At 31.1% G+C, this 25,613-nt stretch overlaps 1 protein-coding gene across 1 annotated transcript in view; it reads left to right on the top strand.

Annotated features, from left to right (window-relative positions):
* The window catches only part of LOC139888763 (probable protein phosphatase 2C 49), a 35,130-nt gene extending 31,458 nt beyond the window's left edge, over positions 1 to 3,672 (top strand). The window contains exon 3 of the mRNA XM_071871751.1: positions 2,782 to 3,672. Within this exon, the coding sequence (XP_071727852.1) occupies positions 2,782 to 3,672 (891 nt within the window). The remainder of the gene's footprint in view (positions 1 to 2,781) is intronic.
* Positions 3,673 to 25,613: the final 21,941 nt, after the last annotated feature.

Below are 25,613 nucleotides of genomic sequence, written 5' to 3'. Positions count from 1 at the left end.
GCACCCTTCGACTTCTGAGATCCAACCAGTACTCACTAACGGATCGAGATCTCTGTAGTACATGGGAGGTTTAGTCACTCTAAAGTTCTTGTAACTAAACTCCTATTCAACATCACCTCGAGGTTTGAGAAACCCTCTTTCAAATTCTTCTCGGAGCGCACTCATTCGCTCCGTAACCGCGGCTTCAATCCTAACTCTCATCTCATCATCGTCATTTCGTTCTCCAGTTGAAGTCCCGCTTCTCGTAGTCATTCTAAAGAACACAAAACGATTAAATAATGAAATGCAAATAAACCACACACAACGCCGCCCCATCTTGCTTAACACATGTCGTACGTCACTTGTTAGACACAATTTGCACTCGTAATAATGGTAGCTAGTCATTATTACATGCACAAGCCGTCTCAACTCATTAGTATAACGACTATCTTGGTCGATGATATACACAAACACAAACATAACATCTTCACGATATAAACACAAGCAAGAATAATATCACGATACAAGCCACAATCCTAGTTAGTTCACCTACACGCTAAGGCACTAACCAAATTCCCGTCCGACTCGTTCTCCTACAAGTCCCGCAACAAATAAGCACACACAAAATTTTAAGTCTAGGCACCTATCTCAAGTCGCCTAAATCCCTTGACAATACTCTGATACTACTTGTAACGACCCAAAACATTATACGAGAAAACACCCTTTTTTTAACAAACAACAGCAGTTTCTTGCCAGACCAAATGCGCGGCGCGCATAATGTTGCGCGGATCGGTCTATAACGCAAAACGAATCCATAAGTTGACAAGTGAATCTGATGTCAACAAATCCAACCATCGTCGCTGACGGTTGTTTAAATCGCGTTGATCGAAGAAGTACTTTAAATTCTTATGATCTGAATAAATCTTACACTTAACGCCATAAAGATAATGGCGCCAAATTTTCAACGCATGAACCATCGCCGCCAACTCAAGATCATGAGTCGGGTAGTTCTTCTCGTGCTCTTTCAGTTATCTCGAGGCATAAGCAATCACTTTACCCCTTTGCATAAGAACACAACCGAGCCCACTTATCGAGGCATCACAATACACCACCATGTCTTCCACCCCTTCGGGTAATACTAACACCGGAGCTTGACACAATTTGCTCTTCAATAATTGAAAAGCGATTTCTTTCTCATCACCCCATTCGAACTTCACATTCCTCCGAGTTAGCTTCGTTAAGGATGAAGCAATCTTGGAAAAATCTTGAATAAACCGACGATAATAATCTGCCAATCCGAGAAAACTTCGAACTTCCATAGGTGTAGTCGGTCGTTCCCAACTTTTAACCGCAACAATCTTCCCCAGATCCACTTTAATTCCCTCGTGGTTCTCATTATTATTTTGCTCTGTTACTTAACCCATTTGCTTTTGAACGGGTCCATACGGTTGCAATGTATCTAACGATTTTTCATACAAATTGTAGAGTATTTGTTAAAAGAGGTTACTCATTTGACCTACATGTTTTATTTGTCACTTCAAAATTTAAAAATGTTGTTTAAAGTTGTTAGATAATTGGTTTTGATATCCGTTAATGAATGTGTAACCGATCTCTATTATATTAGGGGTAAAAAATTTACAAATACACTGCTTCTTTATATGATTTACATGTTGATTTAATATTATTTGTCAGCTATTATATATCTTTTTCTTCAACTAACCCGTGATTTCACGGGTCTTTCAACTAGTATTAATTATAATCTACGCAAATTAGAGGATGTACGCTAGTAATTTTTATGGTATTTTTTACGAATGGCAAGTTGTTGGCATTACCCAGAGGGGTATTAATCATCTTCACAATCATTTGCAATGCACGCACGCGCTTTCGAGAGAAAACCCAAATCGCATTGCAAGAACCCGATCATTAAACCATTCCAAGGAGCAGGTGGACTGAGTTTGAATTCTAAATAAAAATATGCTAGTAATTTTTATGGTATTACTAAATTAAAGTTTAAATAGAGCCATTTCCATGTAATAATAAAATCTATGATAGGATTTACTTGCCGCGCGCGTTCAGGTGGATTCGTTGGAGCTTGCACTGCACGCAATTGTATACTATATATAACTTCAAAGATACACAAGTACACAACATATTACCCTACAAAATAAAACCCTGGTTAATTGTTTTCTTTAAGTTCTTTCGAATACCTAAATAACGTAAAAGTTTTTATTTGATCAGAAGGTGATGATGTTGGCGAGAGACAACTATCTTTTGATTTCTGAAACATTTGTAAGTTATTGATCTTTTCAATTCGCTTAACCACTCGTATCTTTTCGTGCAAGTGTTTATATGTTGATTAGGATTTTTCTTTTCGAATGTTGATTTGGGTTTTCCAAATACTTATACGTATGTATGCATGTTTCAACTTTTTGATGCATTGATTATTAGACTATACTTTTTAGTTTTATTTATCCATAGTAATTTGAAATTTGAATATAAGAAATCTTTTCTAGTAAAACTTCTAATACGAGTAACAGATTTGGAACTAATTAAGCGTTTAAAAAAGTCTACGTATGTTTTTTAATCTTTTTGATTTGATTAGGGTATATTTTTGTGTGTTTTATGTGATTATTAATCAATTGTTATAGATATCGTCAAGATATAATTATCTGTGGAATATGAATATGACAAGCTAGTCTTTTCGGTGAAGCTTATAACTATTACGACGTTCATTAATTATTGATGTAACAAAATATGAACATGGACTGATGTCCTAACCTTCATATATATTTACATATATAGGCCACGAATTCGGCTAGCATACGGTCAGGCAGTCACACAGACATTGGAGGACGCAGAGTAAACGAAGATGAACACATCCAAATTGATGATCTATCTATGCTTCTTGGTAATAAATACAAGTGGCCTCTCGCGGGTTCATTCTATGCAATCTTTGATGGTCATGGAGGGTCAGAAGCATCCTCATATGTTAAACATAATGCCCTAAAATTATTCTTTGAGGACTTCAATTTACCACAACCGGATCTAGTAGACAAATCGTTATTTTTAGAAGTACAAGATTATCATCGCAAAGCGTATTTAAAAGCAGACCAAGCTCTGGCTCACGAATGCAGTATCAGCGATTATTGTGGTACCACAGCTTTAAGCGTTTTAATACTCGACCGACATTTAATAGTTGCAAACGTTGGTGACTCTCGTGCGGTTGTTTCTAGAAAAGGCGTTGCTATTCAAATGTCTAATGACCATAGGCCGTCTTATTTACAAGAAAAGGAAAGAGTGGAGAAATTAGGCGGTTACTTTGAGGACGGATACTTAAATGGTGAACTTGGTGTAACACGAGCACTTGGAGATTGGTATTTGAAGTCACCTAGTGGTTTAGGGTCGGTTTTGATTGCTGAACCGGAGATGGGACATATGGAGTTAAGTGAGGATGATGAGTTTATGATAATTGGATGTGACGGGATTTGGGATGTGATGTCGAATGAAGAAGCTGTGGGGATTGTACGACGTGAATTATCGAAGAATAATGACCCTCAAAGGTGTGCTATGGAGATCATAAATCAAGCGTTGGGCCGTCGTGCAATTGATAATCTAACTGCGATTGTTGTTTGCTTTACTTCGCACATTGAGCCGCCTAAGGCTTGGCGACCAAAATTTAGACGTGGACAATAGTTGTTTTGAAGAAGAAGTGCATGATAGATGCATCATTATACACAACTTCTAAGAAGGATGTTATTTACAAGATCTTAAATTGTGTATAGAATTCATTTATTGCGTAATGTTTAATTTTGTTTGGCTTGGCAGTTGGCAGAATTTTGCTTCTGATAAATTGAAAATATTATCTAGCAAGCAGCATACTAAATAAGTAATGAAATAGTTGTAACCATTTACTTTGAATGATAGTCTTCTTGATTTTAATATCTAGTACTGTAATCATTTTTTGAAATTTGATATGGTGATGAACTAAATCGTATTGTGGTTATTAATAAATACGGAGTAGTATTATTTTGGTCATTTTACACAATTTAACGGGGATATTTAACTAAATTTGGACGAATGACAAAATGTGGAAAATTAAAAACCATACGGACAAAAAATTGGATCAAAATCAACATAATTTAAGGCGACGCGAGTAAGAAATAAAAAGGAGAAATATTCTCCCTAGTTTACATGTCGTAAATTATATTGCACTAGTATGAAATTGTAGGTTTATAATAAATCATGTTTTCCTTGAAATTCTGGATGATATGTTCTCTTGGATTCGATCTCCTAAAAAAATAAAAGAGAGGCAGAATTAACATTGAGCTGTAGCTTAGCAGGTAGTGACATGCCTCTCGTAGCGAGAGGTAAGGTGTGACAATTCGAAAATTTCCGAATAAATTTAAACTTTATCTTTATATTATTCCGACACGATAAGCAAAGTTTGTTAAGTTGAATCTCAAAAATTTTAAAATATGTTCATACATTCATTTAACCTCGACCAAATTCCGATGATTCACGAACCATTATATAAATGAATATGATTATATATGTATATATATGTGTATATATTATAACTTGAAAATGTTAACAAAGTATTAAAGGTATAATACTTTACATGAACGTATTTGGTTAAATATGTTTATCGATGGAATTAGAAGATAATATCAATGATTGAATTATCAAAAACTTTGTGATATGATTACGAGTCTTTGTTGAGAGGTCCACTTTGATTTAAGAAACATTTCTTTTTTAACGGTATTCGGAAATAATGGTAAAGTGATCTTCGAGTAAGGACAAAGTGTCAAGTAGCGAGAGCTAGACAAATTGGTGGAAATTTCTGTTGATTTCCAATACATGCATTTCAATAATTGCCTCGTGACTTTTGATAAGATAAACTATTTAACTTTCATATTATTTAATGTAAAAATAAAATTTGGGAATATAGATAACTTAGAAAACGAATATCGATAAGTTAAGTAAATTGACGTTTTACATTAAAATGATTTTATACGTTTATCTAATCTTCGGACTTTATCTTACGCTTCACCAGCAAACGGTAATTTAAAAACTTGAATATCTGTTATGAATTATATACAATCTTACTTTTCTAAAACATTTTATGATATAACTATTTCTATTATTACAACCTTTTAACAAAATAATTTTTGAATATAAGTGGTTTTAGAAAACTGAATTTTATAATATTTATCTTAGCTTCAAACGTACGAAAATATTTTTCGATATAATATAAGTTGATTACTAAAATGTTTTGTTTAAGTAAACATTGATGCGTAAATAAATTATATAAATTTTAAGTTTTAAAGTGTAAACGTTACGTGTTATAATATTTTCTATTGTTTAAACGATTTTAAAATAAACTTTGAAATATACAAAGTTTTGAAAAACTAAATACTATATTATTAAATAAATATTTCAAGTATATATAATATGTACAAATTTGTATTTTTAAATGAATATATATATATAATTTACAAAGTTCTAAAATATAATATTAACTTAGTCACAAAACGATTTGATTTAAAAAATATTATTATTATATATATTAATAATCAACGAGACGATGATTTATAGAAGCAAATGACCAAAACACTCAAATGTTCAAGTTACATTTAGAATGATATAGTTTATTGGCAATTTAAGTCTATTTATTGATAAAAGTACACGTCGCGTATCGTTTATTACAAGTTTTCTAAGAGTACGAAATGCGTTCGAAAAACCGAAACCGGTACGTAAATCGAGCGTCAACGTACAATTCATCGGTGCTAAAATTATAGATCAACAATGCACGAGAATATAATATAATATTTAATTAATTCTAAAGATTAAATATATTATATATTAAATAATATATATATAATTATGTTTAAGTAAAGGAGTGTCGGCAGTAGAGAAAAACGAATATGTGTTGTAACTAGGCCTCATGCGATCGCATGAGTCCTCCTCACAACTCTCATGCGATCGCATGAGGTGGTAGGTGAGGCCACATCCATTTATAGTCGAACGTTTTTGCATTCTGAATCATTCATTCATCAATCTACTCGATATCTCTCTATATATTTATTATTATTATTATTATTATTATTATTATTATTATTATTATTATTATTATTATTATTATTATTATTATTATTATTAGTATTATTATTATTATTATTATTATTATTATTATTATTATTATTATTATTATTATTATTATTATGATTATTATTATTAATCCTAATATTATTATTAGTAGTATTAGTGTTAGCATTTGATGGAAAACCGTGTGTACTTTTAAATCAGATTAACGCAGCGGATAGTTAAAACAATAATCTATTATTATTTTATAAAACATTTACAAGATTAAATATTCATATATTTAATGAAACATGCACACGATTAATTTATTCCAACGAGATCCAGTTACACCATAATAATTGTCATGAATATTAAATCATAAGATGAGTTAACGATATACCTTTCTTGAAGAAACTGATGAACGGAGAGAAACCTACGATCAAAAGTATGACCGTCTCTTTGGATAGTCCACATTACACTTCAAACAAAGTCAATGGATGCTAGTCCAAACCCAAGTAATAATTAATCAACCTTTGATTAATATTATGAACCTAAAATAATACTCCGTATGAAACAATGTTATTTCTTTTCTTACTTTCTCTCTTCCTCATCTCATAACCCAACGAACATATATAAATATATATATATATATATATATATATATATATATATATATATATATATATATATATATATATATATATATATATATATATATATATATATATATATATATATATATATAAATATATGATATACTCCGTTTGTTTAGTAGCAAAAAGTAAATCAAAAGAATATCTTGTTTTCGATTTCTTTGTCTGTAATATCATATTTCGTTTGATTTGATTTTAAAAAGTCGTATTTCTTAAATACTTTAGGGTATGTTATGTAACTTATAATTAATAATTTCTATCATGTCACTTTCATGTGAATAGTAAATTAATTAATTTCGTTTCATTTACTATTCATATGAATAGTAAATAAATTAATTTTGATTTACTATTTTGTTACTTGAGTAATATATATACATCATATATATATTTTATTTGACGTCTCGGTGTATATGTGTGTGACCCCGAAGGCTCAAATGAAGTTGGCCATATAGTTATATGGTGTACTTTGCACATTAATCCTACAGACTCTCACTTGTGCATGGCACAACACCAAGTAACTATACAAACAATGGTAAGCGTCTAGCAACACGTCATTGTCCCCAAATTCATGTGAGGGTAGTTTCTCGAAACTGTTTATGGTAAGTTTTAAATGTCATTCGTCCTTTTGTTTCAGATACTTTAGTTAAACTTGAGATATGGATCATCGGTCATTCTCATTTGTTTAACAATTTTGTTTCTCGATCTTAGAACTAAATTAGATCACCAAATTAATTAAGTATCATCTTAATTACATCTGTGTACGGCCACACAAATATCTTATTCATTCATCGAGGAGCTCAAAAAGTATTTAACTCCAAACATTTTAGAGGAATAAATCCTATATTGCATACACGTGTCAATCACGAGCTTTACATTATACCCAATAATGGCCTTTATAACAGCCTTATTCAGGACAGCGTTTAACCATATCAAAGTACAATGTTCCACACATCAAAACTGGCGTGCATCTCAAGTCTAAGGACATAAAGACATAATCACTAAAAGATTCACTACTGACAATGATCCATGTAATGACATCTCGGATGGGTCATTCCAATATTCATCATCAATGAATACATATGAATTTCGATCTCTACAAGTTAACTATTTATCATCAATAAATATAACCAAAACTTCATATTAATCTTAATTCATATTATTCCCATAACATGATTGATTATGGAGATTTTGAATAATCAACAATTACTCATGGATTAAACATGCTAATATAGAACACAGTGATATAAATGAAAACTATCATACCAACTATATATCAATTCATTAATACAAAACTGCTTAATGTTCTAAAAATATCCAAATACTAAATTACAAATGAAAAAGATCAGCAGCATAACTCAGTCCAGTATTACTAGAATGATCATCATGCTTGTTGTGCATCATGGGCTTCATGAATGGGTCAGCCACATTATCATTTGTATGAACCTTTAAGAATACTAATATCATTCCTCTTAATGACTTAATGAATGTAGTCAAACTTTTGAAAAATGTGCCAGATACTTTTATGTACATGTGATTCTTTTAAAAGTATATTAACACTCGAACTATCACAGTACATATTATAGAAGATTAAATGTTGTGTACTACTCTAAGTATAACGACAAACTTCCTCATCCAGACAGCTTTCTGAGCAGCTTCTCAGTTAACAATGTATTCTGCTTTTGTTGTAGATTGTTCAATAGTGCTCTACCTAGAGCTCTTCCAATCAACTGTCTTGCCCATCATGACAAAGAAACAATGTGACTGGATCGAGAATCATCTTGATCAGTTTGAAAACTAGAATCAGTATAAAACTTAATACTTAACTCTTCTTCCAAACCACCGTAAACCAAGAACATATCATTAGTACTCTGCAAATACTAAAGAATATTCTTAACAACAATCCAATGTACTTCACCTGGATTATGTTGACAATGACTCGTCAAACTCAAAACTAACGAAACATCGAGTATAGTACATATCATGGCATACATAATGGATCATATAGCCGAAGCATATGTGATACATTTCATTTGTCTCATCTCATCTGCTGAGATAGGATTTTTGAGACTTTCTCAAGGTTATGCCCTTTTGCATTGGCAAAGCTCCATGCTTGGAGTTTTACATGCTAAATCTCTGTATGATAATGTATGTACTTTGATTCAAACCAATAAGCCAATTAGAAATACATTTTCCAAGCCAAGACTTGACATCTTGCAAGTTGGAATGTTATTTCTAATAAGTAATATGTCATCAACATATAAGATCAAGAAGACTACTTTGCTCCCACTAGCTCTAATGTAAACTCAGGGTTTATCTTGGTTTTGAGAAAAATTAAATACTTTGATTTTCTCATTAAACTTAAGATTCTAGCTCCTAGATGCTTGCGTTAATCCATAAATGCATTTTAGAAGCTTGCATACTTTATTAGGATGCTTAGGATTCATAAACCCTTTCGGCTGAACCATAAATACGTCCTCGCTTAGGTCGCCATTTAGGAAAGAGGTTTTGACATCCGTTAGCCATATTTTATTATCATGAAAAGTAACCATGGCAATAAGTATCCTAATTGTTTTAAGGCTCGCGACTGGTGAAAAACTTTCATCATAACATTTTGTCACCAATCGAGTTTTAAAAGTGTTTACATTACCGTCCATATCAGTCTTCCTTTGAAGACCCATTTTTACCTCACTGTCTTACAATTGGGTAGAAGAACAATCAAGTCTCATGAACTGCATATCTGTATTCATAGAATCTAGTCATTTTCAGATTTAGGATCTGATATGGCCTCACGCAGCTAGAGGGTTCATCGTAATCCCTTAGTTGAGGTTTATCTGAATTAATCAGATAGTTAAACCTCATAAGCCGATGAGTTCTACTAGATCTATAAAGTGCAGGTGTAACACGTTCTGGCTCACCAACAGTGCGCTCAGTTTTAACGTGTGGATTGCTAGTGCTTACTGAAGGTATGTTACTTTAAAGTACTTAAATTTCTTCAAGATCTACTTTACTCCTACTGACTTCTTGTAAGAGAAGATCTCTTTCCAGGAATTCAGCAGACCGAGCAGAAAACACATTGTCTTCAGCTTGGTAGTAAAAGTAGTAACCTATTGTTTACTTTATGTATCGTACAAAGTAACATTAGATAGTTCTGGGTTCTAATTTGTTTGAAGTGTCATGCTTCACGTACGCTTTACAACCCCATAATTTTAGATAAGACAACTTGGGATTCTTCCCATGCCATAACTCATATGGTGTCTTTTCTACCTTCATAGTTGGAATCACATTGAGTATGCCTACAGAAGACTCTCATGCATATCCCTAAAAGACGGTAGTAGAGAAATCAGACTCATCATAAATCAAACTATATCAAGTAAAGTTCAATTCCTCTTACTCAGACACACCATCGTGTTGTGGTGTGTAAGGTAGAGTGAACTATGAGACAATCCCACAATTCTTTAGGTGGTCCAAAAACTCTTAACTCATAAGCTCACTTACTCCATCGGAGTGAAGTGCTTTAATGGTCTTTCCAAGCTGATTATCTACTTCATTTTGGAATACTTTTGAATGTTAAAATAGCTTTATATTTATGTTTCAGCAAGTGAACATAATCATAGCTACTGTACTCATCAGTAAATGTAATGAAGTAAAATTAACTAAATCTATACATTGTTCTTAATGGGCTACTTACAACAGTATGTATTAGTCCTAAAAGATCTTTAGCTCTTTTACCTAAATCAGAGAAAGAAACATTTGTCATCTATGTAGATAAACATGAAACACATACATCAAATGACTCAGAGCCATTTGATTCCAAAAGTCCATTAGATTGGAGTTTTGAAATGCATTGTTTGTATATATGAACAATATGACAATGCCATAGATATGTCTTGTTAAGTCTCACTTGAATCGTTTGGCAGTACAAGTATATACAAAATTATTATTTGAAATCACGCCATGCATATCAATTTTAAAAATACCATCACGTGGATAGGCATTAAGATAAATATATTATCCTTAGAAACTGAAATACCTAAGTGTGTAAATGAAAGTTCAAAACTAGCATCTTTCAAACTATGTCGCTCGCAGTATTGAGAGCATAATGCCATTGTTCCAACAAAACAATAAGACACTTAGAGAAGTACGTTCAGAGGTACCAATAGCTTTAACAAAAGCTTGATCCCCATTGCCTACTCGTAAATCCACTGTGTCTTTCTTCAGTCTATTACTTCTTCTCATTCCCTTCATATTGTTACAGATGTGAAGGTCACAACCAGTTAACAAAAATCCAGGAATCACTAGAAGAAGTATATAACTGTATATGGAATATACCTGATTTGCTAGTCTCACCAGCGTTGCCTTTTCTCAGCTCAGATTGGTAGATAGGACAACTTCCTTCTCCAATTGCCAACCTTTCCACAATAGAAACATTCGGCGTCTTTTGTTGGGCTGTTCTTCTTGGAAGGTGGAAAATTTTTCCTAGCAAACTATTTGTCATTTTCCTTCCACAAAGTATTCAGCTTATTATTTTTCACGCTTTCATCCTACTTCTCCAGCTCATCGAACAACTTTCGATAAGCATTTTTCTGAGCAACAGCAACTGCCACAGCAGGAAGAACGGATATGGTTCTAAATTTTGTTCAACTTCCATTTATGTTTGAGAACAGTTCTCAGATTACAGTGCCCGTCTGGGAAGTTTGAACAATTGAGTTTATCCTTCTCCAACAAATAAGGAAGTGTGTTTGGTTTACGTTTTGATTATTTAACATCTACAACAGAAATAAGATTCAATTTAGTATTTTCGATATTTAGCTTTAATGAATTAACTACCCAAGTTTTTATAATTTTTAAAAACAATTAATTTACGAAAGCCTAAGATCCACATAGAGGTTCCATAGCCACATCTGTTGATCAGCTAGCAGTTATGGAGTCTATTGGAAGGTAGCGAGTACCAATTGCATCACAAGTGCAACTCTTAGTTCTTTATGGGACCTAGAGATATGTGTAGTCCAACAAACTACTATTATCTACTGGCGTGTTTGTCCCATCCTTGCCTCGAACTCAGGTCTCACCGTGAATACGATTAAGTCGTCCAATTTGGAAACAATAGAAATTCACGCCAGTCTTACTAGATTAGAAATTCCACCTCGTGGTTATAATTCATGCTAGTCTTACTAGGTTAGAAAAATAACGAGGAGTGTTTGCAAGCTCATTGGATGGCATGACTTAAATTTGATGGGTATTGGAAAACGTTTGTGTCAACGAATAATGCATGCACACAAGATTCGCTACACTATTTGTTAAAAATCATTTTAACTAATTATATATGTCGATCGTGTTTATGTGTCTAGTTTGTTATTTAACTTCTAGCATAAAAATAACAAATACACAAACGTGTATCGTTTTAAAATAGTTTTAAAAGATGTCGTCCATATATATTATTTGAGTTTAAAAAAAAAAAATTAACATTAAACTTGTTAGAATTTAACTTATTTTAAAATCATCAATTTTAATCTTTGAAACTCATTTAGAGTTTTATTTAATGTTTTCATCAAAAATATATATAACTTGAGTCTCAAAATTATTTAACTTTAAACTCGTTAGAGTTTAACCTTTTAAAATCATCAATTTTAATATTTGAAACTCGTTACCGGTTTTATTTAATGTTTTCATCAAAAACATTTAGCATATATATTATAATCAACATTTATATATAAATACAAAATTAAAACACAACCATGCATCACACACACATAGCCTAGCCCAAAAATCCTATGCTTGATCCCATGAGCCGACATGGGATCAAGAGATCAAACTAAGGGTAATATCATAGCTCCCACTTAATTCAAGAATCAAGTGAAAACTTGACAAACGCCATCGTTGTCAAATTGAACTGTTCGTCATCTTCTAAGTCAAACTCCACGTTGCGTCTTTATCTTTAATCTTCATCTTATTACATTTATTTAAAATTGAAAAATACAACTAATCTAATACTTTTACAATTTAGAATAAACTTAAATACAATACTATGAAAATGAAAAATAAATATAATACAACTTTGACTTTAAAATGGTCTTTCTAATTAAATAAATAATCAACATGACATAATATTGCCGTAATCAACAATTACAACAATCATACATAGGTCGGGGCCTTATGGGCTATGTGTGCAATCACAATTTTAATAACTACATTATTAAAACCTAAATATGGCTTGTTCATGGTTACAATGCATGTGTACAACCATGGAATGAAATAAATAACAATTATTCAAGCCATAAAAAATAAATTTAAAATTTATAACAGTGATTTTTTCCTGATCTTATTCGTGCATCATGAGGTAATCAACAAGGTTGACTTTCAAAACCATAAAGGTTTTGACTTTTACCAATTCACCACAAAGCTAGATCTAAGAAAATCATGCGACAATTAAGATGGTGTAAAAGGGGCTCGGATACCACTGATGGAAAACCGTGTGTACTTTTAAATCAAATTAATGCAGCGGATAGTTAAAACAATAATCTATTATTATTTTATAAAACATTTATAAGATTAACTATTCATATATTTAATGAAACATGCACACGATTAATTTATCTCAACGAGATCCAGTTACACCATAATAATTGTCATGAATATTAAATCATAAGATGAGTTAACAATATACCTTTCTTGAAGAAACTGATGAATGGAAAGAAACCTACGATCAAAAGTATGACCGTCTCTTTGGATAGTCCAGATTACACTTCAAACAACGTCAATGGATGCTAGTCCAAACGCAAGTAATAATTAATCAACCTTTGATTAATATTATGAACCCAAAATAATACTCCGTATGAAACAATGTTATTTCTTTTCTTACTTTCTCTCTTCCTCATCTCATAACCCAACGAACATATATATATATATATATATATATATATATATATATATATATATATATATATATATATATATATATATATATATATATATATATATATATATATATATATATATATATATATATATGTGTGTGTGTGTGTGTGTGTGTGTGTGTGTGTGTGTGTGTGTGTGTGTGTGTGTGTGTGTGTGAATATATAATATACTCCTTTTGTTTGGTAGCAAAAAACAAATCAAAAGAATATCTTGTTTTCTATTTCTTTATCTGTAATATAATATTTCGTTTGATTTGGTTTTAAAAAGTCGTATTTATCAAATACTTTAGGGGTATGTTATGTAACTTATAATTAATAATTTCTATCATGTCGCTTTCATGTGAATAGTAAATTAATTAATTTCATTTCATTTACTATTTATATGAATAGTAAATGAATTAATTTCGATTTACTATTTTGTTACTTGAGTAATATATATACATCATATATATTTTATTTGACGTCTCGGTGTATATGAGTGTAACCCCGAAGGCGCAAATGAAGTTGTCCATATAGTTATATGTTGTATCTTGCACATTAATCCTACAGTATTAATATTATTATTTATACATAAAATACTATGACGAGCTTCTGCTCGCATGTTTTCAAAATGAGTTTTTTGATAAGGATAGAGTTAAGGAAATTATGGGTTATAGCTATGGAGGTTATGGGTATTGTTCGGGGATATGCTCGTGAGGTCAAACTAGTGTTTATCATCTCCGTTGCATCTACGTACTTTTCTGCAATATTGAATCACAATATTGATACGTGAGCATTCATATCCTATCTTTTATATATTAATAGTGTATCCCTGACTAGTGCTTGAGTATATATGATTATGCATGCTTGAATGTTTATTTTCGTCGTTATATAGTTTATGATAAATCATGAATTTAATACATATACAACTGAGATAAGGTATATGATATGCATGTCGTTAAAAAGCTGTCGAAAAATTAATAACTTTTCATTTAGAAGTCGTATGGTTTCGATGAACGGATTAAAAGATATGACCAACTGAATTATAATTAATTTTCATATTATTATTAAAAATGATTATTATTATTACTATCATCGTTATTATCATCGTTATTATTATTATCTAATTATTATTATTATTATTATTATTATTATTATTATTATCATCATTATCGTTATTAATATAAGTATTATCATTAAAAATTGTTATTGCTATTATTATTACTATCGTTATTATTATTAAAGTTATTATTAATATTATCGTTATTATTATTATTATTATTATTATTATTATTATTATTATTATTATTATTATTATTATTATTATTATTATTATTATTATTATTATTATTATTGTTACTATTATCATTAATATTATTATAATATTTATTATTATTATTATCATTATCATTAAAACTAATATTAGTATCATATAATTATTATAATTACTATTATTATTATCATTATTATGAATGCGATTTAAAATAGGATTAAAAGCTATTAAACAAATCGATTAGGAAATAACGAGTATAAGTATCATGATGAAATTAAAATATTGTATGATTTTGATTTAGATAAAAACATCGTTTCCATTATTTTTATCATTATTATTATTATTATTATTACAAGTGTCATTAATATTAAAACTATCATTTTCATTAAAATTATCGTTTTTATTATAAAATATCATTATTATTATCATTTTAGTATTATTATTAAAAATTGTCATTTTTAGAATTATTATTGTTGTATAAAAATATTATTATTAAAAAGTATAGTTATTATTAAAATTATCTTGATTAGAATTATCATTTTATCATAATTGTTATCAACATTAGTAAATATAAATATTGTTATTATTATTAGTAGAATAATAATAATTATTATTATTACAAAATAATATAACTTTTATTTATTATTATTATTATTATCAATATTATCTTATCAAATAAATATGTAATACAAAGATATTTTTATTACACGTAATATAATAATACATACCACTATATTTTATGATATTAAGTGAACTATATAAACTATATTACTTAAGATATATAAAAGCATATTTTTATCATATATAAAATTTTAATATACATTTTTATTTATTAATAAATGACTTGTATTATTTACTTTAATAAAATCTGATAAATATTTTTAAATATATAAAATGACTATTTAAGTTATATAATAAAGATGTATTGATTTTTAAAGTCATTTTGGTCAAATTGACTTTTGTTGACTTTTGCATGATAATCTCGAGCATTAGGATTGTGATACACTACGACTTGACCTAAATTGTTAAACAGATATTGACCAGCATATAAATATATATACTTAATATAGGTTCATGAATCCGAGGCCAATCTTGCACTTGTTCAATGCCGTAATATGTATTTTTACTACAAAATACAGTATAGTGAGTTTCATTACTCTCTTTTTATATATATATTTTTGGGAATGAGAATACATGCGATGCTTTTATAAATGTTTTACGAAATCGACACAAGTACTTAAAATTACATTCTATGGTTGGATTATTAAATCGAATATCACCCTTCAAGTCTGGTAACCTAAGAATTTAGGAAAATGGCCCCTGATTGACGCGAATTCTAAAGATAGATCTATGGACCTTGACAAGTCCCATTCGGGGTACGAATGCTTTAGTACTTCGAGATTATTATTATACAGACGAGAGGTTCTGTTTGGGGATATTCTATGCATTAAAGTTAACATCGGTTACCAGGTTTTCAATCCATATGAATGATTTTTAATTCGCAGGTTATGCGTATCATTTTATACTCGGGTTATGTGTACAATTAAATATCTGAAATCTTGTGGTCTATTAAAATGATGAAAATGAATGATTATGATAAACTAATGAACTCACCAACCTTTTGGTTGATACTTGAAAGCATGTTTATTCTCAGGTTTGAAAGAAATCTTCCGCTGTGCATTTGCTCATTTAAAAGATATTACTTGGAGTCATTCATGGCATATTTCAAAAGACATTGCATTCGAATCATACGAGTTCAACAAGATTATTATTAAATAAATGATGGATTAAGTCATTTATAGTTTGGAGATATTGTGAAAGGGCATAAATAGTTGTCAATTATCATTGTAATGAAAGTTGTCTTTTAAAAATGAATGCAATGTTTGTAAAACGTATCATATAGAGGTCAAATACCTCGCAATGTGATCATATGTTATTGTATTCGCCCTTATAGATTAGGATGGGTTGTCTCATGTGGTATCAGAGCGGTGGTCTTAGCGAACCAGGTCTTGCATTAGTGTGTCTGACTGATAGATATTAAGATGCATTAATGAGTCTGGACTTCGACTGTGTCTACATGTCAAAAGTTTTGCTTATCATTTCTTGTTCGAAATTACCTACTTATCATTCTTAAGTCTAGACACGTTTCAGTGCAATTATTGCATAGATAGGGTATAGACAAAAATTCAATCTCAGTATATCTATTACTATAAACTCTGACTGATAGCTTCCGAAAGTTCCTCCGTAATCTACGGAATCTTTTGGACTATATATAGGTATTCTATGTAATTAGAATATCATCCGAATCCAAAAATCATTTCATATCGAAAATTCTTTAGCTGATCGTGTAAGTTGGATCCTGTACCAAATTCGAATTCATATAATTCTGAAGGCGATTCTGAAGACTCTGAAGGTAGTGTGACTGAAGTGCCCCAACTGGTTGACTACACTTCTTTCTAGAGGAGATGGAGATGGGTTCGAGACATACTCACTCGCTGGAGAAATGAAGAAGGAGAACCCTACCGCGAACCAAATTTACCTTCCAACATCGGAGAACTTGACGCACTCACCGGTCAACCAATTCGCAATACCGTTTTCACCCTCTTTGCCCGAATATTCCGCCTCGAAGAATGTATTCATAGAGTTATGTTGGTGATTCAGCCTCTACTCCTGACTACTAATCAAGTAGGATTAGTGGAAAACGTTGGAGAGCTTCGTGATGTGCGTAGAGGTGTATACGAAATAGTTATATTTTTACTACAAAATACTATTAAATACGATACAATTTTACACAAGTTATTTATTTATTTATAGTGTAGATATACCTAAACCTTGCTACAACACTTATAGGTAGTGTACCTAATCGTACAGTAGTGTAGTTTTTAGTAAGTCCGGTTAGTTCCACAGGGAGCTAGCCAAGTTTAACGCTATATTTTTAAAACTATATTTGTATAAATATAATTATAAATATAAGTAGTATTATTATTATAAAAGGGGGTTTTTACAATTTAATGACCGGTTTGTCGATTTTAAAACTTTAGTCGCAGTTAAAAATTAATGTAAAATTTTAAATATAAATATAACTTAATTTTAACCGTAAAGTAAATGACAATAATTAAAGTGCGATAAATTAAAGTGCGATAAATAAAATGATGATAAATAAAATTGCAATAATTAAAAAGTACGATAACGACAATAAATTAAAGTGCGATAATTAAAAGTGCAATTAAATATGAAATAAAGGAATTATGCTTTTTTAAACTTCCGTAATCGTGATGTTTGACGTGTTGATTTTAGTTTATTACCATGGGTTAATTGTCCTTTGTCCTGGATTATTCAATATGTCCATCTGGTTTTTGTCCATAACAGTCCATCAGTCATAAATATAAAGTGCGAGTGTCCTCGTCAAATTATCCTTATATCCGAAGTCAAATATTCCAACTAATTGGGGACTTAAACTATAATTATACCAATTTTCCTTGTATATAATTCACCCCTGTTTTAATAAGTCCGTTGACTATTAATCCATTCCCGTGTCCGGTTAAATGAACGATTATTAGTACTTATAAATATCCCACCCATCGTGTCCGATCGAGTGTATATGGTTATTTATATGTACGTCCAATTGTAAATCTTTATATTAAATTAACGAACTATCATTCAATTAAACAAATATAAAGCCCATTAATATCCCATAGTCTAATTTCCACAAGTGTGGTTCTTTTGTCCAAACCCCAATTATGGTACAAAGCCCAATTACGCCGTCTTAAATATTTAGTCTAACATCATGATTACTTCGAAATAAGCATAATAATAACTTAGCTACGAGACATTAATTTAAAAAGGTTGAACATAACTTACAATGATTAATAATAGCGTAGCGTTACACGGACAGAATTTCGACTTACACCCTTACAACATTCGCTAACATACCCTTATTATTATTAAAATTAAAATTAAAATTAAAATTATAATATATATATATATATATATATATATATATATATATATATATATATATATATATATATATATATGTATGTATATTACGTTGAGATAGAGAGATAGAGAAAAGATGTGTTTAGTTCGACCAAAACTGCGAAATTTATAGGACCTGACCCAAAATTTGGGGCCATGCGATCGCATGGAAATTGCACCTCCAGGCCATGCGATCGCATGGTGACTTTTTACAGCTCACATGCTTTTGTTTGTTTATTTGCCGACGGTTTATATATATAATATAATATATATATATATATATATATATATATATATATATATATATATATATATATATAATTTTAAGAATTATTTATATATTATATTATATTTATGTGCATAGTTGACTTGTAATTTTTAGTCTGTTGCGTCGAGCGTTGAGAGTTGACTCTGGTCCCGGTTCCGGATTTTCGAACGTCCTTGCGTACAATTTAATATCTTGTATTTTGCGTTTTGCGTCTTGTACTCTTGTAATTTTGAGACGTTTCTCATCAATAATTTGAACCACTTTGATTGTACTTTATACTTTTTAGCTTTTTGGTCGTTTGCGTCTTCAATTCGTCGAATCTGTCTTTTGTCTTCACCTTTTATTATTTAAACGAATATCAATTGTAAATAGAACAATTGCAACTAAAAGCTTGTCTTTCTTGAGGGATAATGCTATGAAATATATATTCGTTTTTAGCATTATCAAATATTCCCACACTTGAGCGTTGCTTGTCCTCAAGCAATATAGTCTTGAAATAAAACTTTACTAGAATCACTTCTTTATTCTTCACACTTTGTACATCAGTGATTTTAATACGGTGGTATGAACAATGGTAGTAACGATGTGGTTTACAGTCCCACATGACTATGAAAATTTAGATCTTTTAGGAAATTGGATCTTTATGAAAACATTTGATCTTTTGAAAATTCAATCTAGCTTTTACCCTAGATAAGTTTTCCGGAATAACACTTCACCGGTGTTTGCAAATTGTTTTTGTGGGTTGTGTGGGTTTCAGATTTGAAAATTTTAGCTCAAAACTTGCGGTTTTGTGTCACCCACTTGCTAACCTTGTATTGGGAAAGCAACACCTCCAGTATACTTGCTCCGTATATTACCTTTCCGTAAACTACCGTCCGGTTATAAAGGAAAGCGTTGAACAAGCAACTGTTAAGGCAATGTCCCGTGACATGCTTTTGATTATGGTCTATAACATGTCGGATGCAATTACTATCCTTTGTAGGAGCAATAGCAAAGCTCACCCTATGGTTTTTTGGTCTGGCACAATGTCCTGTCTTTGAACATGCTATGCAACCACCGTTCTTACGGTTGACACCCGATTTGGTTCAGGTGACCTAATGAATTCCAGGTGAATTCCTAGGATTTTACGTTCAATGGTAATGAACGCATTGAAAATGGGTTTTCAGAAAACAAATCGGTTTGTAATTTTGATCAAAATATTATCTCGTTCAAGCTCGAGTTTAGATATCATCGAATTCCATGAGTTTGAATTCTCAATCTTTAAAAGTCAATCTCAAGGATTGAGTAATATCAGTCTTAAAAGCTGATTTTTGATCTTTTAAGGAGATTATCCTTTCTGGGGATCTGATTCATTAGTCTTATCAAGCTAATTTGCACGGCGCCCTCCCCATTTTACGAGACAGATCCTCTCATGGTTAGGATAAGTCTGACCACTTGGCGACCCTGTTTGATGCTGAGGTCCGTGGATTTCCAGCTGATTTTCGAGAAAACTTTTCAAGGTTTTTCGTGGACTCTACAACTGGTCTGGACGACAATTTCCTGACCTAAATCAAGAAGCGCGTGTCATTTTTGGAAGACTTTACTTCCTTTTAATGATGGAATTGATTCATCGTGTAGATCTATCTTTCTTTCAAATATATTACAATTTACCGGGTAAAACGGTTAATTTTGTCCAAAACAAAAGTATCTTCAATTATTTGTACAAAAATATGTGATATATGTTTTAAATAACTTGGTAAATGTTTCCCACACTTGGCTTTTATTTTCCTTTCTTTGCCTTTTTATTGTCCTCTATTCCATTTTAAATGAATTCTAACATTTTGGGTTGTTTCTCAATTTATGTCCTTTCCGAGGTAACAATAATTTCGGTGTTTAACACCTAGTTTTATTGGTCATAAATATGTATAAACATGATTTTGAATTCATATATTTGAAAATTTTAAAAATTTTTACTAGAATTGGGTAGTCAGCATATAAGACTAGGGCTGTTCTTTATTATCAGAGAGCACTAGATTCTAATACAACTACTGCGTTACTAGTATTTTTAATGGTAACCAAGTGTATAAGTCAAAAATTTTAAAAATCCGAAAGAATTTAACCCCTTCCCACACTTAAGATCTTGCAATGCCCTCATTTGCAAGAAATCAGTAACAATTTAAATTATTGAGGGTGATTAGCGTAGAAAAATGATTAAATTTTACCAAAGTTTCCAAACATATTGACGTTTGTTTGTTGAATGATAAATGGTGCACATCATTTGTTCATTCCGTCTTGTTGTTACATCACAATTGTTTTTTCGTTTTGTCATCAAAATTAGTAGCTTTTGCTGAACTTAATGCCAGTCTTTGAAAATGCGATGTTTTACCCTGTTGTGTACAATTGACAAAATACATACATACAAATAATAACATGCATGGTAATTTGAAATGGAACGTAACATCCCACTTTCAAATCAAATATGAAATATTAGTACAACATAATAAAAATATTAAACATTACATTAAAAGTATCACAATATAATATGTTTAAACATAAATAAATAAAAATAATAAAAAGATAAATACAAATTACCAACGGAAACTATATCAATCTGGATAGGGGTTCCAGTTCATGTCGTCGGGCGGGTTCCATAGTTGGTTATAGGTGTACTGATAGGCCTGGTTAGGGTCGTAGAGAGTAAATGGTGGTCGCATATCGGGCTGGTGTGGAGGATAGTAAGCAGGTCAGGTCGGTACGTAGTGATCCTGAGGTGATAGCTGGCTCATGATCTGATGCTGATGATAGTGCCATCTATCATGCTGTCGTTGCCTAGAATTCTCGTACACATCCTGGGCGTGCCACTGCTCGTATCGACTATGTCTATCCTCGTTTGTCATTTCTACCTCATCTATACTCTGGTAGACGTCAGTCATAGCCTCCCTAATGACATCCCTAATGTCATCTACTTCCTCCATTTCCTCATCTGAACCTCTCTCTACCTGAGGATGACTACCATCATATGGTATTGCCTGATTGCGTCTGCTCTTTAATACCTTAGCACCCTGATAGACCTTCAATCCTAAAGTATCATCCTATTCCCTACATTCCAAAAGTGGACCCCCTTGATCCCTATCTACACCCAAATACTCTCCAATGAGAGTAACAAAAATACCACCTCCTATTATTCCCCCGTCCTGTATTCTGGCTACCACTTTGGACAGATAAAAACCAACACAGTAGGGGATATTAACAAAGCTTCTATTGTTTCGAATACACTTAAGGTAAAATAAGTCATGTAAGGTCAACTTCTCCTTATTTTTACCTCTTTGTATAATCGAATTAGCTAAAAATCTATGTATAATACGTAGCTCTGCTTTGTTAATATCTAAATAGAAGTGTCTTCCTCCCAGCGAAAAAACATTATAATTTGACATACGCCTCCAAATGGCGTTCGCATCAAAATTCCTATCTACCCGCTCCCCATGATAAATTAAATTTGTACAATCGGTCAGTAGTAATTCACCAGGAGTGTAAATCTGTAAAGCCCTGGCCATGTCCAGCATGGACATCATGTACATCCTACGGCCAAGTATAAATCTAAGAAAACTGCTATCATCTAACCTATCTACATCCGCATTTAACGCTATAGTACTCATAAGCTCAACACACCATTCCTTATATACAGGCCTACGAATGGTGAATAAACGTTCCCAATTAGGAAAAGAAGAGCTGCCATACCTTTGGATCAGATGCAGTCTAACTGAATTAACTAGGTGGACCCTTTTCAAAGGCTCCCAATTGATTACCCTCGGTACTTCTACATTTTTCGTTACCAGTTTGAATTTGTTACTTTGATACGTCGGGTAATCTCTCCAACTTCGATAAAATTTCAAATTGGGATGCAACTATTCTTCATGAATTGTCGGGTGAGCTATTATTGGATGAATCGGAAATATTACGTAGGTATTAACATATTCTTGCTGCGGATCATAATATGGTACGTGTTGATCAGATTGTTGTTGTTGTTCCTGTTGTTGCTCCGGTTCATATTGCATTTCTGGTTCAGGTTCTGGAGCAGGTTGTCTAGATGATGATGATGCACCATCAGTATCGGTATTTTTCTGTAAAACACATTAAACACAAAATTTGTGCATCCAAATATGCATTAGTGTTAGTAAAATAACAACTTGAAACAATTACAATAACATGTTCAATCAAAATTAAACTTATACACATTTTCACAATTTTAACAATTCTATACTTTTTCAAATAAGCATATATGAAAATGTTTACAAAGTTCATAAGCATTCTACTCAAATAACATGTTAAAATAACCATTACTAGCAATTAAACAAGTTTCAAATGACATTTACATCAATTTAATCAAGTTCATGAATTTTAGACCTAAAAAGTCCACTTTAATTCTCAAAAATTATGTTTAGGATCAAAGTTTGGATCATTTAGCTACCTAAACATGTTACACTACTTAATTTAGCAATAATTCATGACAAAAATCGGCCATAACCTGTTTATATCAAAAAGCCCCAAATTGCTCAAGAACACAAACCCTAGACTTCTAAAATTTTTGAAATTTTTGGCTTCAAATCATGTTAAATAGCATCAATCTAGGTTATACATGCATAATATACTAACAATTTAACTCTAATTAGACTAGAAATTAACAAAATCAAATTAGGTAAAATATTGGTAATTATCACAAAAATTAAGAAATTTAAGAGTTTAGGGGTGTAATTTTTACCTTCTTGCTAAAAAAATCCAAACCTAGGCATGATTAGAGCAAATTGTAGGACGAAATTTGATGAAATTTGGTGAAAATTTGGGAATTTTTGAGGTGTTTTTGAGAGAATTTCGTGTATATGTGTGTGTGTTTGTGGAAGAACAGAACCAGTCGCTGGACTTATGTTCCTGACCTGATTTTTCACTCCATGCGATCGCATGGATTTTACAAGGGAACCCCATGCGATCGCATGGGGTCTGATATTTTTTTTTAATGTTTTTGGCATACTTTAATTCAATAAGGTTAAAAATAATGATAATAAAATTTTTCGTCCCGCCCTCGGGTAAAGCAATTTCGGTTCAACGACCTAGTTTTCAACTCACGACGAATTTTTAAATATCAAATTTTTAACTTAATGAAATAAAGTAAATTTTTGTTTTTAAATTCACACCAAACTTAAATTTAAAATGCATAAAATTAAAAATTCATATAACTAAAATTAAAAATTCACACCAAATTTATATAATATTTTTGTTTTTATACATACAAACTTATATTAAAAATATTAATTTTTCAAATATTTACAAACTTAAATATATTGATTTTAAAAAGTTTACAATATTAATTTAATATTTATATATTAATTTTAAAAACATGGTAAAAATTAAAATCTAAAATCTTTTTGGTCTTTTATCCCACTTTAATCAATCAAATATTATCAAAAATATACGCCCCTCTTTTCGGTAAAGTAATTTCGGCTATATTACCTAGTTTTACTCCTGGCGAATTTCTGAAATATTTTGGGTTGATTGATTAAAGATATTTATACCTTAAGAATAAACGGTAAATTTCGCAGTGATGTAATAAATTTTTATATGATATCAATAATTTCGGTTACGCATACCTAATTTTATTGAATACCAATTTAATACTTTATAGCGAACGATTCAGCGTTTATTATCAAAAGGTTAAAAGCAATAAATAAAAAATAAAAAACTGTACATACTTACCTATAAGAAAGAATTCTCAGAGACCTGCTTTAGCCGACTCATAGGAGATTCATGTGATTTGGTTCTCCATAGCTACATAAGCGTAACCTCGATTCTTCAATATCTTTTCTTCTAAACATATAAACGGTCCTTCTCTGCATAGAGTAACAAATTCGGTATTTGAATATGTTTGATTATTTGAAAATTTACCTTCGTGTGACCATTTTCCGCATTTATAACATCTTTCAAGGTGTCGTGCTCTTCTTTTTGTTGCGGATTTTGATTTTCCTTTACCAAAATGTATCTTATGATGATCTTTCCTGAGTTCTTTTCTTACTCCATCCATTTTGTCTCTTATTACTGACACCAGTTCACTCGGAAGGGTGTCATTATTACGTTTAGTAATCATAGCATGTAGCATTAGACCATGGTTCATATCAAAGGAATTCTTCATCTCCTAAAACCTAAAAGAAATAAAAATTCAAAATGGGGGGAGAAGACTAGTTCTTTAGGGTCTGCTAGGGAAAGACCATTCGGATTCCATTCTCGGAAACTATATGAAAACAGAATATCTAACTCTAACAGAAATATATATTACCCTAAAAAGATTCGAACCTTCCCACACTTAGTTAGCTGTGGTGTCGAAATTGTGATTAACTTCATCTTCAACTTCCATCGGACTATCTATGTAATGTTTAACTCTGTGACCATTAACCTTAAATTCAATCCCATTTGAATTTATTAATTCTACTTTTCCGTACGGGAAAACTCTTTTAACTATG

The sequence above is a fragment of the Rutidosis leptorrhynchoides genome, chromosome 2, assembly GCF_046630445.1.
Source record: "Rutidosis leptorrhynchoides isolate AG116_Rl617_1_P2 chromosome 2, CSIRO_AGI_Rlap_v1, whole genome shotgun sequence".
NCBI classification, from domain to species: domain Eukaryota; kingdom Viridiplantae; phylum Streptophyta; class Magnoliopsida; order Asterales; family Asteraceae; genus Rutidosis; species Rutidosis leptorrhynchoides.
Note: the sequence above shows the minus strand (reverse complement) of the source record. Positions and strands in the feature narration are given on the sequence as shown.